Genomic DNA, 17,821 nt, shown 5'->3' with positions numbered 1-17,821 from the left:
TTGTTCTCCATATTTAAGAGTCTCTTATGTTTTGTCCCCCTCCCTGTTTTTATATTCTTTTTGCTTCCCTTAGGTTCATCTGTTTTGTATCTTAAAGTCCTCATATGAGTGAAGTCATATGATATTGGTCTTTCTCTAATTTCGCTTAGCATAATACCCTCTATTTCCATCCACATACTTGCGAATGGCAAGATTTCATTCTTTTTGATTGCTGAGTAATACTCCATTGTATACATATACTACATCTTCTTTATCTATTCATCCATCAATGGACATTTGGGTTCTTTCCATACTTTGGCTATTGTTGATAGCGCTGCTATAAACATTGGGGTGCATGTACCCCTTTGAAACAGCACACCCGTATCCCGTGGATAAATACCTAGTAGTGCAATTGCTGGGTTGTAGGGTAGTTCTATTTTCAATTTTTTGAGGAACCTCCATACTGTTTTCCAGAGTGGCTGCACCAGTCTACATCCCCATCAGAAGTGCAAAAGAGATCCTCTTTCTCCGCATCCTCGCCAACATCTGTTGTTGCCTAAGTTGTTAATGTTAGCCATTCTGACAGGTGTGAGGTGGTACCTCGTCATGGTTTTGATTTGTACTTCCCTGATGAGTGATGTTGCGTTTTTCATGTGTTGGTTGGCCATCTGGATGTCTTCTTTGGAGAGGTATCTATTCATCTCTTTTGCCCATTTCTTCACTGGATTATTTGTTTTTTGGGTGTTGAGTTTGATAAGTTCTTTATAGATTTTGGATACTAACCCTTTCTCTACTATATCATTTGCAAATATCTTCTCCCATTCTGTCGGTTCCCTTTTAGTTTGGCTGATTGTTTCCTTCGTTGTGCAGAAGCTTTTTATTTTGATGAGGCCCCAGTAGTTCATTTTTGCCTTGGTTTCCCTCGCCTCCGGAGAAGTGTTGAGTAAGACGTTGCTGCGGGCAAGATCAAAGAGGTTTTTGCCTGCTTTCTCCTCGAGGATTTTGATGGTTTCCTGTTTTACATTGAGGTCTTTCATCCATTTTGAGTTTATTTTTGTGTCTGGTGGTCCAGGTTCATTTTTCTGCATGTCGCATCCAGTTTTCCCAGCACCACTTGCTGAAGACACTGTCTTTATTCCGTTGGATATTCTTTTCTGCTTTGTCACAGATTAGATGGCCATACGTTTGTGGGTCCATTTCTGGGTTCTCTATTCTGTTCCATTGATCTGAGTGTCTGTCTTTGTGCCAGTACCATACAGCTTTGTAATATGGCTTTAAGTCCGTAATTCAGGGGTTTCTTAAAGTACTTTTCTTATTTACTAATAATGATCAACTGGGTATACCTTTCTGACATATTTGTTTTTTTTTAAAGTAAGCTCCACGCCCAGCATGGAGCCCAATGCGGGGCTTGAATTCATGACTGGGATCGAGACCTGAGCTGAGTCCAAGCTGGACACTTAACTGAGTGAGCCACCTAGGTACCCCTTTCTGACATGTTTTAAATTACAATTTAAATTTTTTATTCTTACTTTTTCAAGTATACCATAACTTTCTTCAGAGCAAAGATTATGTTACTACTTATGTTCCTCCACACCAATTAACATGTTTTCCATATAATTAACTTTAAATATATTTTTCATTATTGTATAGGCTAAAATACCCAGAAAAACTGGGCAAATTAGAAAAAATTGGCATCAATTAAACAGGTGTATAATTTTTTAATCTAAAGACAGTACGTTAGATAAACCCATTTTTATGGTTATGGGCAAAACTCTTACTATTTCTTTAATAATATATATTTTTTCACCAACATATCCTAAGTATTATCATTCCTCCATGAAATAAATATAAAAATGATTAAGGATATGTTTACATTTCTTTTTTTTAATTTTTATTTTTTTCCACATTGGTAAATATGTATCTACTGTATTATTCTTTTTTTGAAATTTAAACTCAAGTTATTTAACCTGTATGTAGTATTGGTTTCAGGAGTAGAATTTAGGGATTCATCACTTACATATAATACCCTTATCTCAACAGTGCCCTCCTTAAGGTCCTTCAGCCATTAGTCCATCCCCCATCCACCTTCCCTCCAGCAAACTTTAGTTTGTTCTCTGTATTTAAAAGTCTTTTATGGTTTGCCTTCCTCTCTGTTTTTATCTTATTTTTCCTTCTCTTTTCCTATGTTCATCTGTTTTGTTTCTTAAATTCCACATATGAGTGAAATCATATGGTATTTGTCTTTCTCTGACTGACTTATTTCGCTTAGCATAATACACCCTAGTTCCATCCATGTTGTTGAAAATGGTTACGATTTCATTCTTTTTTATCACAGGATAGTATTCCATTGTACATATATGTATATATCACATCTTCTTTATCCATTTGTCAGCTGATGGACATTTTGGGCTATTTCCCTAATTGGCTATTGTTGATAGTGCTGCTATAAACATTGGGGTGCATGTGCTCCTTCAGCATTTTTGCAGCCTTTGGATAAATACCTAGTAGTGCAATTGCTGGGTCGTAGAGTAGTCCTATTTTTAATTTTCTGAGGAACCACCACACTGTTTTCCAGAGTGGACACACCAGTTTGCATTCCCACCAACAGAGCAAAGGGGTTCCCCTTTCTCCTTATCATCACCAACATCTGATGTTACCTGAGTTAATTTTAGCCATTCTGACAGGTGTGAGGTGGTATCTTATTGTAGTTTTGATTTGTAGTTCCCTGATGATGAGTGACGTTGAGCACCTTTGCATGTGTCTGCTGGATGTCTGTGTCATCTGGATGTCTTATTTGGAAAAGCGTCAATGCATGTCTTCTGCCCATTTCTTCATTGGATTATTATTTTTTGGTTTATTATTGGTATATCTGGTTCATTATGAATTATTATTCATTGTTTTTTTGGGTGTTGAGATTGATAAATTCTTTATAGATTGTGGAAACTAACCCTTTATCCAATATGTCATTTGCAAATATCTTTTTCCATTCCAAACTCGTCCTATGAAGCCAGCATTACCTTGATTCCAAAACCAAAGACCTCACTAAAAAGGAGAATTACAGGTCAATCTTTCTGATAAACCTAGATGCAAAAATTCTCAACAAGATACTAGCAAATCGAATTCAACAGTACATTAAAAGAATTATTCACCTTGATCAAGTGGGATTTATTCCTGGGTACTGGGCTGGTTCAATATTTGCCAATCAATCACGATATACCACATTAATAAAAGAAAGGGAAGAACCATTATGACCCTCTCAACAGATGCAGAAAAAACATTTAACAAAATACAGCATCCTTTCTTGATTAAAACCCTCAAGAAATTAAGGACAGGGGTGCCTGGTGGCTCAGTTGGTAAAACGTCTGACTTTGGCTCACGTCATGATCTCATTGTGAGTTCAAGTGCCGCGCTGGACTCTGTGCTGACAGCTCAGAGTCTAGAGCCTGCCTCTGATTCTCTCTCTATCAAAAACAAACAAACAAACAAACATTAAAAAAAAAAGACATTAGAGACAGAAGAAACATACCTCAGCATCATAAAAGCCATATATGAAAGACCCACAGTTAATATCATCCTCAATGGGGAAAAATTAAGAGCTTTCCTAAGTTCAGGAACATGACAGGGATGTCCACTCTCACCTGGAAGTCCTAGCCTCAGCAATCAGACAACAAAAAGAAATAAAACACATACAAACTGGCAAGGAAGAAGTCAGACTTTCACTCTTCGCGGATGATATGATACTCTGTGGAAAACATGAAAGACTCCACCAAAAAGTTGCTAGAATGGATACATGAATTTAGCAAAGTCACAGGATATAAAATCAACATACAGAAATTGGTTGCAGTGGGGTGCCTGGGTGGCTCAGTCGATTAAGCCTCTGACTCTTGATTTCAGCTCAGGTCATGATCTCACAGTTCGTGGTATCAAGCCCCACGTCGGGCTCTGTGCTGACAGTGCTGAGCCTGCTTGGATTCTCTTTCTCTCTCTCTTTCTCCTGCTTACACTCTCTCTCCCTCTCTAAAAATAAACTTAAAAAAAAATCGGTTGCATTTCTATACACCGATTATGAAGGAGCAGAAAGAGAAATCAAGGAATTGACCCCATTTATAACTGCACCAATAACTGTAAGATACCTAGGAAGAAACCTGATCAGAATGAAAAGATCTGTATGCTGAGAACTACAGAGAGCTTATCAAAGAAACTGAAGAAGACACAAATAAATGGATAAACATTCCATGCTCATGGACTGGAAGAACAAATATTGTTAAAATGTTGATACTACCCAAAGCAATCTACACATTGAATGCAATCCCTATCAAAATAACACTAGCATCCTTTGCAGAGCTAGAACAATTCCAAAATTTGTATGGAATCAGAAAAGACCCCAAATAGCTGAATTAATGTTGAAAAAGAAAACCAAAGCTGGAGGCATCACGATTATTCCAGACTTTAAACTGCATTACAAAGCTGCAATCATCAAGACAGTATGGTACTGGTGCAAAAAACAGATACAAAGATCAATGGAACAGAATAGAGATCCCAGAAATGGACCCACAAATGTATGGCCAACTAATCTTCGACAAAGCAGGAAAGAATATCCAATGGTAAAAAGACAGTCTCTTCAGTAAATGGTGCTGGGAAAACTGGACAGCAGAAGAATAAGACTGGACCACTTTCTTACACCATACACAGAAATAAATTCAAAATGGATGAAAGACCTAAATGTAAGCCAGGAAACCATCAAAATACTACGGGAGAAAACAGGGAGCAACTTCTTTGACCTCAGCCGCTGCAACTCCTTACTAGAGATATGCCTCTGGAGACAAGGGAAACAAAAGCAAAAACGAACTACTGGGACCTCCTAAAGATAAAAAGTTTTTTTTTTTTTAAACTAAAGTACAATCGACACCTATTACATTAGTTGTAGGCATACAAATAGTGATCTAGACCTCTCTATTCATTGTGCTGTGCTCACCACACTACCATCTATCATCAGACCACATTCTTACAATACCACAGACTATATTCCTTATGTTGTACCTTTTATCCCTGTGACTAATTCATTCGGTAACTGGAAGCCTGTACCTCCCACTCCTCTTCATCCATTCTGCCCATCTCCTCTCCCCTCCCCTCTGGCAACTACCAGCTTGTTCTCTTTATTTATGGGCCTGCTCCTGGGTTTTTTGTTTGATTGTTTGTTTTGGCTTATCTGTTCATTTGCTTTTTGTTTTTTAGATTCCACATATAAGTGAAATCATAGGGTATTTGTCTTTCTCTGACTTATTTCACTTAGCATACCTTCTAGGTCCATCCATGTTGTTGCAAATGGAAAGATCTTATTTTTTGTTATTGCTGAGTAATTAATATTCCATTGTATATATATACCACATCTTCATCCATTCATTTATCTACACTTAAGTTTCAACATCCTGGCTACTATAAATAATGCTGCAATAAACAGAGGGGTGGGCATGTATCTTTTTGAATTAGTGTTTTCATTTTCTTTGGGTAAATACCCAGTAATGTGATTACTGGATAATATGGTATCTCTATTTTTTCATTTTTTTAGAAACCTCCACACTGTTTTCCATAGTGGCTACACTAATTTGCATTCCCACTAACAGTGCATAAGGGTTCCTTTTTTATCCATATCCTTGCCAACACTTATTATTTCTTGACTTTTTGATTTTAGCCATTCTGACAGGTGTAAGGTGATAACTCATTGTGGTTTTGACTTGCATTTGCTTGATGATTAGTGCTGTTGGCCATCTTTTCATCGGTTTGTTGGCCAAAATGTCTATTCAGGTCCTCTGCTCATTTTTTAACTGGGTTGTATTTTTGGTGTTGAGTTGTGTAAGTTTTTTCAAGATATTTTGGATATTAACCTCTTACTGGATATATCATTTGCAAATACCTTCTCTCATTCAATAGGTTACCTTTTCATTTTGCTGATGGTTTCCTTTGCTGTTCAAAAGCTTATTTTGGTATTGTCCCAATAATTTATTTATGCTTTTGTTTCCCTTGCCTTAGAAGACATACCTAGAAAAATGTTGCTAAGGCAACAAAAGAGATTACTGCCTATGCTTTCTTCTAGAAGCAAAACTCTTACTATTTAATTACTGCATTATGGTGAAGTTTTTAAATTTAAGCGTCTTCTCAAAATTTGCAGATCTTTATTACTAACAATCCTAGAAATCAAGCTCTGTTCTAATTTTTAAGAAATCATTGTAATGTTAATAACGAAAACTGAGATGTAGTATTCTCAATTCATTTCTAAAATCATAAAATGAATACATTTAGCACTGAAATCACTGATGATATGGGACTTTTAAGCAACAAGTCTTTAAAAGGGTAAATCTGGGTCCCAAAAGATTTAGAGCTGCCATCTTGGTGCTAAGATGATGGCCAGACATTTTGTGTGCAACAGGTTTCTTTCTAGTGGCCAGCAACAAGTATTTGGAACAGGTGGAAATCTTGCTGACAGTGCCAAAGTTTCAGGACTGATGAAATCAGGGGATTGAAACAGCTATGGACACTTCACACCCATTGGGATGGCTATTATCTCACACACACACACACACACACACACACACACACACACACAGAAAATAAGAAGCATTGAAGAGAATGTGGAAAAATTGGAAGCCCATGTGAACTGCTGGGGGGAATGTAAAATGACACAGCTGCTATGGAAAATGGTACGGCATTTCCCTCAAAAATTAAATGTAGAATTACTATATGATGTAGCAATTCCCTTTCATGTTCTATGCCCCAAAGAACTTCAAGTAGAAACTTGAAAGATGTTTGTACACCATGTTCACAGCAACGTTACTGACAATAGTCCAAAGGTGGAAGCAATGCAACTGTCCCATTGATAGATGAATGAACAAACAAAATGTGGTACACACGTGTACATACACACACACACACACACACACACACACACACACACACACACAGGAATATTATTCGACCTTAAAAAGGGAATTCTGACCCATGCAGCAACATGAATGAATCTTAAACACATTGTGACATTATGCTAAGTGAAGTGAGCCAGTCAAAAAAGGACAACTATTGTATGATTCCACATCTGTGAGGTACTTCAAAGAGTCAAAAAATAGAATGGTGGTTGCCAGGCGCTGCAAGGAAGGGGGAATGGGAGTTACTGTTTAATAGGTAAGGAGTTGCAGTGTGGAAAGACGAAAAAGTTCTGCAGATGGATAGCGGTGATAGTTGCACAATATGAGTGAACCTAATGCCACTGAACTGCACACTTAAAAAATCTCACAATGGTAAATTTTATGTTATGTATATTTTACCACAATAAAAGAATAATGGTGCACCTGGGTGGCTCAGGCAGTTGAGCATCCAACTCTTGATTTTGGTTCAGGTCATGATCCCAGGGTTGCCAAGATTGAGGCCCTGCTCAGGATTCTCCCTCTCTCCCTCTGCCCCTCCCTGCTTGTGCACATGCACATGCTCTCTAAAAAAAAAAAAAAAAAAAAAAATTAAAGAAAAAGTAACAATAACTATGGGGGCACCTGGGTGGCACCCAACTCTTGATTTCGGCTCAGGTCATGATCTCACAGTTCATGAGATCAAGCCCCGCATCAGTACTGCTGTCAGTACAGAGCCTGGCTTGGGATTCTCTCTCTCCCTCTCTCTGCCCCTTCCCCGCTGGTGCACGCGCACACACGCGCTCTCTCTCAAAATAAACAAACATTAAAAACAAACAGTAAAACAGGTACATTCTTTTCAAAAATAATAATAACCATGGAACATATATACATGATTAAAAAGAGAGACCATGAGCGTGAGCTCAGTATTTGGGGTAGATGCAACAGGCAGTGGTTTAGGTTTCATTTCCTGAACCAGCTGCCTTGATCAAACCCCTGGTGGGCTATTATTTAGCTGAGGAGTAAGACCAATTTCAGCTTCTTTGCACCTTAAGTTCCCTCATTTCTAATACAAAGATTTTAATACATTTGAAGCATTTAGAATGCCTGGTGTATAAAAACTTGTAGATGAATGTTAGTTTTTACCATCATCAGAGGTGAACTTTTAAAGTTTGATTTTATAAATTGTAGGGTCTGACAAATATTTTGTTCATCCTTTTCTGCCAGAACTATGTAATTAGTTAACTGTCCCTAAAGCCCTCTGTCACAAGACAGCCTGTCAGCTGCTCCCTCTGTCAGAAACTCCTGATTATTTGGGGGTAGGACAGTTCTAGGGAACAGAGCCATAATTTATTCATGTTACTAGGCTAGTTCTAGAAACCCAGAGAACAGAAGAGAATAACTGTAATTTTAAAGACCATGTTTCTGGGTTTGTTGCTGTTGTCTTTTCTAGAGAATATTAATGATGGTCAGTTTAAGCTTATTTTGTGATCTTTTATTTCCACAACAAATTTCACTAATTGTCACTCTAGCCTATGTATGTGTAATTCTGAAAAAAATCTTCAATCCAGAAGCCGCTGATAGTGTTTTCTTCAGACATTTCATCTCACTTGCCCCTGTGGACAGTTAACTCTCAATCCTGACACTTTCTGGTCCTCTCTGGACCATCGGATGCATCCTTCTTTCTTTCGTGACAGTCCAAGTATTGATATTGACTCTTCCAGCTTTCCAACTGCTTCTTTCTCCCCCATGTTGGTTCTACCTTTAACTGCAAAACACAGGCATCACCCACTGTGGTAACAGTTTTCTGCACTCCTTCCTTCTTGGGACCTAACTAGGGAACAAATGCAATCATGGTTTCATCTATCACTTCTTCTTTGATGACTTCAATCCTCCTCTTCTGAGCCAATACCATGATTCAAGGAGTAGTATGCCAATTTCATAATTTCAGCTCTTTATCTGCCATCTCTCAAAACTGGCATCTGTGCCGATGACTGTTCCCACATCAATTCCCATGAAACATTGGAGGCATCTGTCCATTCACTTCCTGAAGACTCTATAAGGGTTCCTACACTACAGTGAAATCAGTTTTAGTCCCTTCCTGAAGCCAGATAAGCCACATTAACCCCAAAGCTTTTCTCCTCTGATTTCCATACACTTATTACATAAATATCAGCCTCTCCTCAACAGTCAACACCTGCTGGCAATCCACTGTATATTTTGTTGCACAGCTGAAAGTTTGTATGTCCAAGGAATTTCTTCCCATTAAGACAGCAACTTCTTCAAAAGAGAAATTATGCTCAACATTTTATGTTCTACAAATGTTATAGGGTATAGATTAAAGAATTTATATAAAGAATCATTTAAACTAACCAGAATTGAAAGAAGTACGTTATTAAGGCAGAGAGAAAGGAAAAAGAAAGAAAATTCCAATGAAAAGGCAGAAAAATAGAATCTAAGAATAAATATGGAGGCAACTTCGGGTCCCGGCTACCTACTGAAGTAGAAAAAAACTACTCAATAGCAACTATTAAAGTTACTATTTATTTAATATTTACCAGAGTTAGTTTCCCTCTTTTCTTACCTAATGGTAAAACAGCCTTAATACTTATAACTTCAGAGAGGCTTTAAAATCCAAATTTTGGCCTGAGAAAATGAGATATTACCTAATGCTAAAAAGTTAAAATTTCATCTGAGACAGATTTCATTGTTAACTAGGGGTAAGTTATTTTTTGAAACTATTTCCATATATGTTATATATGCAATATATAAAAACAGTTGTATATATATGAACGGATATGTAATACATATATGGATGGTTTCTAGTTCACTAAAATAAGTCACATTATTAAAATGACATTTTTATAGGGAAATGTAATTTCTAAAAAAACCCATTTGAGTGAGAAAATTAAATACTTTCCATAAAAAAGGAAAATAGATTTTAGTTTTTATTACATTATAATACACTTGAGTAGATACATCTAACTTGTTTTGGAAAAAAATGCTATAATCAATATATAGAACCTTGCTAAATGGCAGGAACTTATAAAATGATGTTTAAACTGGTTCATTAAAATTGAACAAAATATTTGATCAAAAAAATCAAAAACAATTAAGACTAAACAATGCTGACAAAGAAAATCAGAAGATGAGAAATACCAGATTAGATCTTGCAGTGTAGTATATTTCTTCTGAACTGTCCAAAAAACCATCACTGTCGGGCTGTTTAGCAGAGACCAAGAAACCCAAGTTATTTACACTTAAACTAAAAGCCACAAATTCACAAAGGGAAACTGTCACAAATGAGATTAGTCCTGCTAATAATTTTATTAAGGCAAATGGCAAGTCAAATAATCTTAAGAAGCTTGTAAAATAGCAATATTGCAACAACTTTGCTTTGTAATACAGTTTTATTAAACTAGTATATAATTTAAATACATGCAATGCCAACTTCAAAAGAGAAACAGGAAACAAACTCAAACTGCCTTAACAAAGTAACTATTAGCATTTATAAACATCATTACTACTTTTGTTCTTAACCTTCTACATCCTCTACATAAATGTTAGGTTTAAATGTTATAATCATTTTAAGAATTTTTAACATTCCTTTCCTCCATGCTGGTATACTGAATTAGAATAACTCCACTTTGTATACCTTTAGTCAAGTGGGTTCACAAAAGCATTAAGTTTAAGAAAGTTTCCATTTCAATCCTTACTACTTATTAATAGTTACTTTCTTCTCAGTATTGAACAGAAAAAAAAAAAACAACATATAATCTGGAGCTCTAGGAAACTAATTTCATTAGGATTGATTTTGTTTTTTAAGTCTCATTTTTTAAATTCTTCCATAGGATAGTAACATCTCAAATATTTGCAAAACATGTTGTTTCTAAGACTGAATCTAAAAATATATTATCACATATCTAGGAAGGTGTTTATAAAAAATTAACAAAAAACAGTAATGAAAAGAACATTCATAGAGTTAGCAAGCCTTAAACGAATGACAGACTTGATCTATTATGTATGCCTGGTCTCTCCTGAGTTTTAGTCCCAATAGATTTGACTCTACCCTCATGTTTAGAAAACTGGCTTACACTCTTAAAAGGCTGCCCATAAATTCAGTGAGATGTTTTTATTGGTCCAACATTTTAATTTAAAATGGTGGCATTTATCCTAACAAATGCGTACACAAAAAGCCCCTCGAAAACTGGAAAACAAAAATAAAAAAAAAAAAATTAACAGGTCAGCATTAAAAACATTTAATAGGAGAATGGTAAAACTAGTACATTTCTCCTAACATTAAGAATATTCGATCTCAGCAACACAGATTTATTTTTTGTAATTTTAGAATTACTTACCTTTTTATTTCCCCAAATGCTTTTGAAAATATCAAGAACTAGACTTTTTAGTCATTACCAATATCACAAAGACTAATTAAAATATTTATTTTTAGTGTTAACATTCCAAGACTACACTACTTACAAGTTCATGATGTGGTTCTGTCTCCTTCCTTAAGGGTGGATCAAATTTTACTTGGCCAACTAAAGAAGAAAAGAAGTAAAGCCATGATCTCTTTCTGTATTCTTAAAGACGTAATAATTTTAGAAGTTACTCTATGGCAATACATTTAATTTTACCATGTACCATTTAGGGATCAAAACCCAATGTTTTAAATTAAGAATCTGTTGGCTGGAAAAAGTCCAAGAAAGTCTAGGTAGGCTATTTAAAGCTAAATCTGTTAGTCTTAGGCCTCTTCCATAGTAAAAAATAAAATTAAATTAAAAAATGATTAGCAGAATTCTGTGTATGTTACAGTCAGGATCTAACCTACTTCACTGTGGCCCAGCATTCACTAGAGAGCATCTAACTCAGGATTTAGGTGGGCAGACAGCAACTGAGGCAGACTACTTTTGGAAGCCAGCCTTCAAGTTGGCCTCTAATGATTCCTGCCTCCTAGTGTTCATCAATTTGTGTAGTCCCTTCCCACATCACCAGCGTTGGTCTCTGTGATCAAATGAATATGGCAGAGTGATGGTGTATCACTTCCAAGGTAAGGCTTCTATCTTGGGCTCTCTTTTGGACTACTTGCTCTGAAGTCATGTTGTGAACAGCCCTAAGGAGAGTCAAGTGGCAAGTAACTGAAGCCTCAGTTAATAGTTATGCAACCACAGAAGCATATCCTCCAGCCCAGCCAAGCCTTCAAATGACTTTAGCCCCAGCTGATATAACTTCATAACAGATGTGAGCCAGAACCACCCAGCAAAGTTGTCCTGGATTCCTGAGCCTCAGAATATGTATGAGAATAAATGTTCATTATTTTAAGCTACTCAATTTTGGGGAAATTTATTATACAACAATAAATAGTACATCACTGTAGCTCAGGTATAAACTACCTAGAGCATATATAAACTGTGCTACTTTCACCTTCTTCCTTGCTATTACAATATACTGAATGTTTCATTATCTTTACCTCTAATTTCCATATCTCACTATCATTATCTGCTTTTATCACCAGGGTAAAGCATTCAAAACCACTGAAATAAAAGCAGAGGCACAAACAAAACATTAAAAAGAAGAAACACAATCACAAATATATCACAGTTCAACTAGTAAGAGCTTCAGCCAAAACAGTCATTCTCAATCAAGGTCAGGAAATGAGTGAAATTTTAAAGTATAATCATTTTTATAATTGTTTTTATTTTAGCTTAGTACGTATGATTTATTGTGAATGTTAATACCAGTTAAAAGAAACCATGAGATTTGAATATTTATCAATAGAAGGGATAAGTGAAAAAGGCTGGGAAAAACAGCCCTGTAAGACCTCCAGTTGTATAAGTATGTACATAGTTTACAGCTGTTATGGACCAGATATCAAATTCTGGCCCCTAGAGATGAGTAGGTTCTTCAGTAATGGGTTCCTCACCCCTGTCCACACATGATCACACATCAAAGATCATAAAATAACTCTTAGGTAAGGTATTAAAATATTTTAATATCTGCCTACCTTACCTTGATACAGGCCTATTGAACAGCTCTCACCTGTATTTGTCATCAAACAGCAAAGTTAAATCTGTGTAATAAATTTACACGAGGACAGTTTGTGCATCTATCTGTCTTGTGTTACTGTCACATGTGAACATACCTGCTTCCCCCCGCCAGAATAATCTGTATATTCTGTATATATATATAATCTGTATAATCACTGAGTGCTGGGGAGCAGAGATGTTGTCTTAGACTAACTTTCCTAACAAGGACAAAATCTTAACTGTAGCAGGGCTCCTATACCCCTGTCCTCTGTGGGCAAAGTACTACTCTGTAGTCTGTGGGAATGCATTGCTAGAAGGGGGGGGGGGGCGCAGCACAGTCCCTCTGGAGATTTATTCTTCATGCCTGTTCTCTTCAAACTCTCTCAAGTGATGTCAAGCTTCTGCCAGAGAATCTTCCAGCTACTGTTCAAATAATTATTGGTCAACCATCCTAGGCTGCAGTGCTATTTATGATGTTCTTCATAATGTGAGAAAATCCTACTTATCTGTAACTAGCTGTCGATTGGTCTTGATCTGTTTCCTCTACCATCTCCTTGAACATATGTCAAGCCAGACACTGTAAATTTCTATTTTAATATCCAGATGAAAACTCCCTTTTAGCTTGAGACAGCTCCACTCCAACATTCCCACTTGCTGACCCTACACTAGCAATTATGGATCAAAACTAACCCTATTAAGGCAGACAGGAAGAGCCCTGGAATTATTTCCTAAAGCGAGTCTTTGCTTATTGTATTTAATGATATGAAGGCAGAGAGGATTCCTAAAAGGGAAAGAATAACACCCTTTCTGCACAGGAGTCAGTTTTCGTATATATGTTGCTTAAACACCATCTGGTTTCATAAAGAGAAAACCTTCGCTGCATGGAGAGACACCATGTAAATGTAAACATAAAACATTATCAGGAGGAACAACTGTATACAATTTTTAGAATAATTTTTCCAAAGCTTGTCTTTATAGACAACAGCATTAACTATTCTATATTCTATCATATCTCACATAAAGTCATAAAACATTCTAAGAAAGCAGATATTAGAACACTGTGAAAGATTTAAAAGCCTCAAATACCAAACTCACAAATTAACAAAGTGGTGGTTTTAATTCTGTTGCTACCTCAACGAGGGATATGACACCTCTTTTACTGGCAAATGGGGGAGAAGGGACCTGCTCCCATCAAAAGGAGGGCACATGAGAATCTCAGAAAAACTGGGGTATAGGCATCTAGTTTTAAACAGCATACACATGCATACGCAGTTACAAGCTGAGAGTCACAAATATAAATTTGTAAAGAATGATTCAGTAAGAACTGCACTTTGCAATAAAGAGTCTGATAATGTAATTTTTTAAAAGAACTGGATAACAAGATAAAAGTGCCTTAAATGAGATTTTCAACAGTACTGTATAAAGTTTTCTAAATGAACTACAAAGACATCTCTGATCTCACCATCCGTATTATCAAAGAAAGGACAAAGACATCTTGTTAAGTATTTTTTTTTTAATTAAAAAAAAATAGGAAATTTTGCTCATATACTAAGGTTGTCACTTTCAGAAAAATACTTTTGGAGGGAAATCAGCAAGTTTAAACCATCTGGCTTCAGATGGAGCTTAAAGGTCACACAGACAATTGCTGGCAAACAGAGTACCAAATCCCAGTCCTGGGCTTTTTGTACAATGTACGGTACTTTCTTTCAAGAGTTTCCTCCTTTTTTTTTTTTTTTAACGTTTATTTATTTTTGAGACAGAGAGAGACAGAGCATGAATAGGGGAGGGGCAGAGAGAGAGGGAGACACAGAATCTGAAACAGGCTCCAGGCTCTGAGCTGTCAGCACAGAGCCCGACGCGGGGCTCGAACTCACAGACTGTGAGATAGTGACCTGAGCCAAAGTCGGACGCTTAACCGACTGAGCCACCCAGGCGCCCCAAGAGTTTCCTCCTTTTTAAGAGTACTTCCAAGTAGCACCAGCACAAAGCTTTTCTAAGAACTTAATATACAGTGTATGGTCCAGCCAAAGTTTCAAAGGAAGTTTACAAAGGACTTGCAGTGTAAAAGCCACACAAGTGTGATGAGGCGGTTTCTGAAACGGAGCAGTGTTTGTGAAAGACCACTGGGCTGGAGGCTGAGGGATCCAGGGCTTGCTGTTAACCTGGAGTCTCCCTCCATCCCACAGGCAAATCTCTTCATCTCTGCATTTCTTTTGTTTTTTTCCTACTAAATGGTGTCTGCCACTACTTATTTATTAGCTTTTCAGACAAAGAGGTGGATTCATCTTGAAGAATGAAATGTATTATTATAATTAGCATTACTAATCTAGCCAAAAATTGGGAACAGCTTCTTTTCAGTAGTTATCTTTAAGTTACCACATAATTTCACTAAAGCCATTTTGGATTTTAGGTCCTTCAGGATAAATCTTTAATTCACAGAAAACTGTTATCACAGTGCCCGATTGCACTAAATTAGTATTCTAAGTCATAGAGAATTAATGCTTCCAAAAAGAAAAACGAAGTTCAGGCACTATTATTGCAGATTCCTGCTGGCAGAGTTCATCACTGATGAGCTGACAGCACCAGATTCCCTGTGAATGAAAGGTCTGTCTCGGTGGGCCCATAACTCGCTCGTGTACATAAGAATTACCCAGAGGGCTGTTTTTAAAAGACAGATTCCTGGGCTGACCCAAGACCTAGTGAATCAGAATCTGTGGAAAAGTGGGGCTTGGAACCTAGTTTTAAAGGTGCTCAGGACACTCAGACGCTAAGCCAGTTTGCAGATCTCTATCTCTCCTTGCTACTCAAAGTGTGGTCCTGGAACCATAAGCGTCTCCATAACCTGGGAGCTTGTGAGAAGTAAAGAACCTCACTCCCACAGCAGATCCACTGAATCAGAAACCACTTCAACAAGCTCTCAAGGTTAGTTGTACACACCTATCGGTTTAAGAAGCAGTGCCTCAATTACTTCTGTCCTGCCTGGTTGAGGGATTTTATTCCTCCTCCCAAACAATAACAACATGAATACATCCCCTCTCTTGCCACAGAAAATTCCCCAGGAATAAAGTAAGTAAAAAATTTTTACTGCCTTAATTAAACTCTACCTTTAAAAAGATTTACTAAGAAAGACTATTTGGAAAAAAATGAAACAAAAGTAATTGTTAACTAAATTACAACCTGAAATCTTATTTCTCATTGTTAAATTATGAACTGTGTAAAGTATATACTTACAGTTTATCTCCGAGCGGGTTTTTTCTTCTCTTACATTTCTACTTGTTGAGTGAATTCTATGTGGTACAGCAACAAGAGGCTAGGAAAAGACCAAAATCAATGATAATGTGGCATTTGATAATCAAGTCACAGTCTGGTCCACAAAATTACCCAAATGTGAAAGAAATACCCCATTTTATGCAAACACGGGACAAAATATAATGATTCTGTGGTTATTTTTTACAAAGGAGGCAACCAGCAACTGGGAGCTTCTAAGATTATGGATATATTTTATCCACAGCAGGTTCCCAATAAACGTTCTCTGAAATAAATAGAAATAAATATCCAAAACTGAGTATTTCAATAATTCAACAGCTGTTCAAAAGCTGCAGCTTTCCCTGTTGCAGAAGAGGATACTGTGATTTAAAAAAAAATCTGCCTCAAGTTCTTCTATCAAAAAGAATGGGGTGAATAAAATGAAACGATGCTAAAGGCATTAAAGATTTATGGTCCTCTTACTTTAGTAAGCATAATTTTTTCCCCCTTCACGTTTCTTCTTGTAGGAACAGCACTCTATTTTCTTTCCTTTTACTGTATTAAAAGCTCTGTGTATTGCCACTTCCAGAGAGAAACATTCAATCACAGACATCCCTCCAACCATATGGAGTACGAGGGGCCTTATCTGAGAAGCTTCTGCAGCTTCCGCCCATACACTTGAAGGTCTCACCTTAAGAGGTGATGCCAGCATCTATTTCACGTACCAAATAGGTTTTTTTTTCTGTGTGTGAAACGCTTCCCTTGAAGTTATTACCTTTGAAGGAGACACACTCGTAGATATATCTTCGTGAAAAATGTAACTCATTAACATTTAAGTTCAAATTAGCAGATTCAAAAGGCAGATCAAGAACAGGACCCAAGTCAACTATTCTCATATTGGGGCGTCTCAGGAAATAAAACCTTATGAATCTAAAAGACCCCAAACACTGAAATACTGATAGTAGTCAAACAGCAGCAAAAGCCATTTCAAAACTCAAGTATTTAAACTTTACGTGTCCACAGTGGTTTGCAGTTTTACAAAGTGCTTTCGTACACCTCAGCTCATTCTGTCCTCAAACTACACTTGTGAACCAAGTACTATTCTTCATTTTATAGATGAGAACACCGAGACTCAAAATTCGGGCACTCAGCTAATTAGACGCAGAGCCGGAAAAGAACAAACCCCGTACTTCTGATAACAATATATAGGAGCAAAAACAAACAAGCAAGCAAAAACAGGTATCCCGTCAGGCTAGTCACACAGACTGCTATTACCAGTGAACATGAATAAAACCTGTGACTGCCTAGGAGAACAGTTTTACTTTCCCAGCTTAAACGGTATAACTATAAAATTATTAAATCTCAGAATGCTGAACAGAGTAAATGGGTTAACATGTCGAAGAAAACTGTATTATGTATAATGTGCAGCACCTTTCTAAAAAACTACATGGGAATCCAAAATAAAAAAAGTCAGACTTCCTTCCAACAGTGTAGGATAGATAATACATTTTAGACACTGTAGGATTAGCAGATGTGCTCAATGTTTTCAAGAGTATTCAGCCTTCACACAACATGCACAGTATCACAGCAAATCCTGAAATGCAAGTTAGATACATGTCACTCAAATTATGAGTGGGAACGCAGCCCTTAGCAATTTCTACACCATCACTTTGC

The 17,821-nt window shown here is 36.8% G+C and overlaps 1 protein-coding gene across 5 annotated transcripts in view; it reads right to left on the bottom strand.

Moving 5' to 3' along the window:
* MAP4K3 (mitogen-activated protein kinase kinase kinase kinase 3) overlaps window positions 1–17,821 on the bottom strand; it is a 207,365-nt gene that overhangs the window by 51,553 nt on the left and 137,991 nt on the right. For 4 of the 5 annotated variants that reach the window (XR_007462406.1, XR_007462407.1, XR_007462409.1 and 1 more), the window contains exons 13-15: window positions 16,133–16,211; window positions 11,358–11,416; window positions 10,035–10,097 (exon numbers count right to left, since the gene is read on the bottom strand). Coding sequence is in view for 1 of the 5 variants with exons in the window: in XM_049652249.1 (XP_049508206.1) it covers window positions 10,035–10,097; window positions 11,358–11,416; window positions 16,133–16,211 (201 nt within the window). In the remaining 4 variants the exon portion in view is untranslated. The remainder of the gene's footprint in view (window positions 1–10,034; window positions 10,098–11,357; window positions 11,417–16,132; window positions 16,212–17,821) is intronic. The other variant, XR_007462408.1, reaches the window with a different exon arrangement.

Source organism: Panthera uncia (genome assembly GCF_023721935.1).
Source record: "Panthera uncia isolate 11264 chromosome A3 unlocalized genomic scaffold, Puncia_PCG_1.0 HiC_scaffold_12, whole genome shotgun sequence".
NCBI lineage: Eukaryota > Metazoa > Chordata > Mammalia > Carnivora > Felidae > Panthera > Panthera uncia.
Note: the sequence above shows the minus strand (reverse complement) of the source record. Positions and strands in the feature narration are given on the sequence as shown.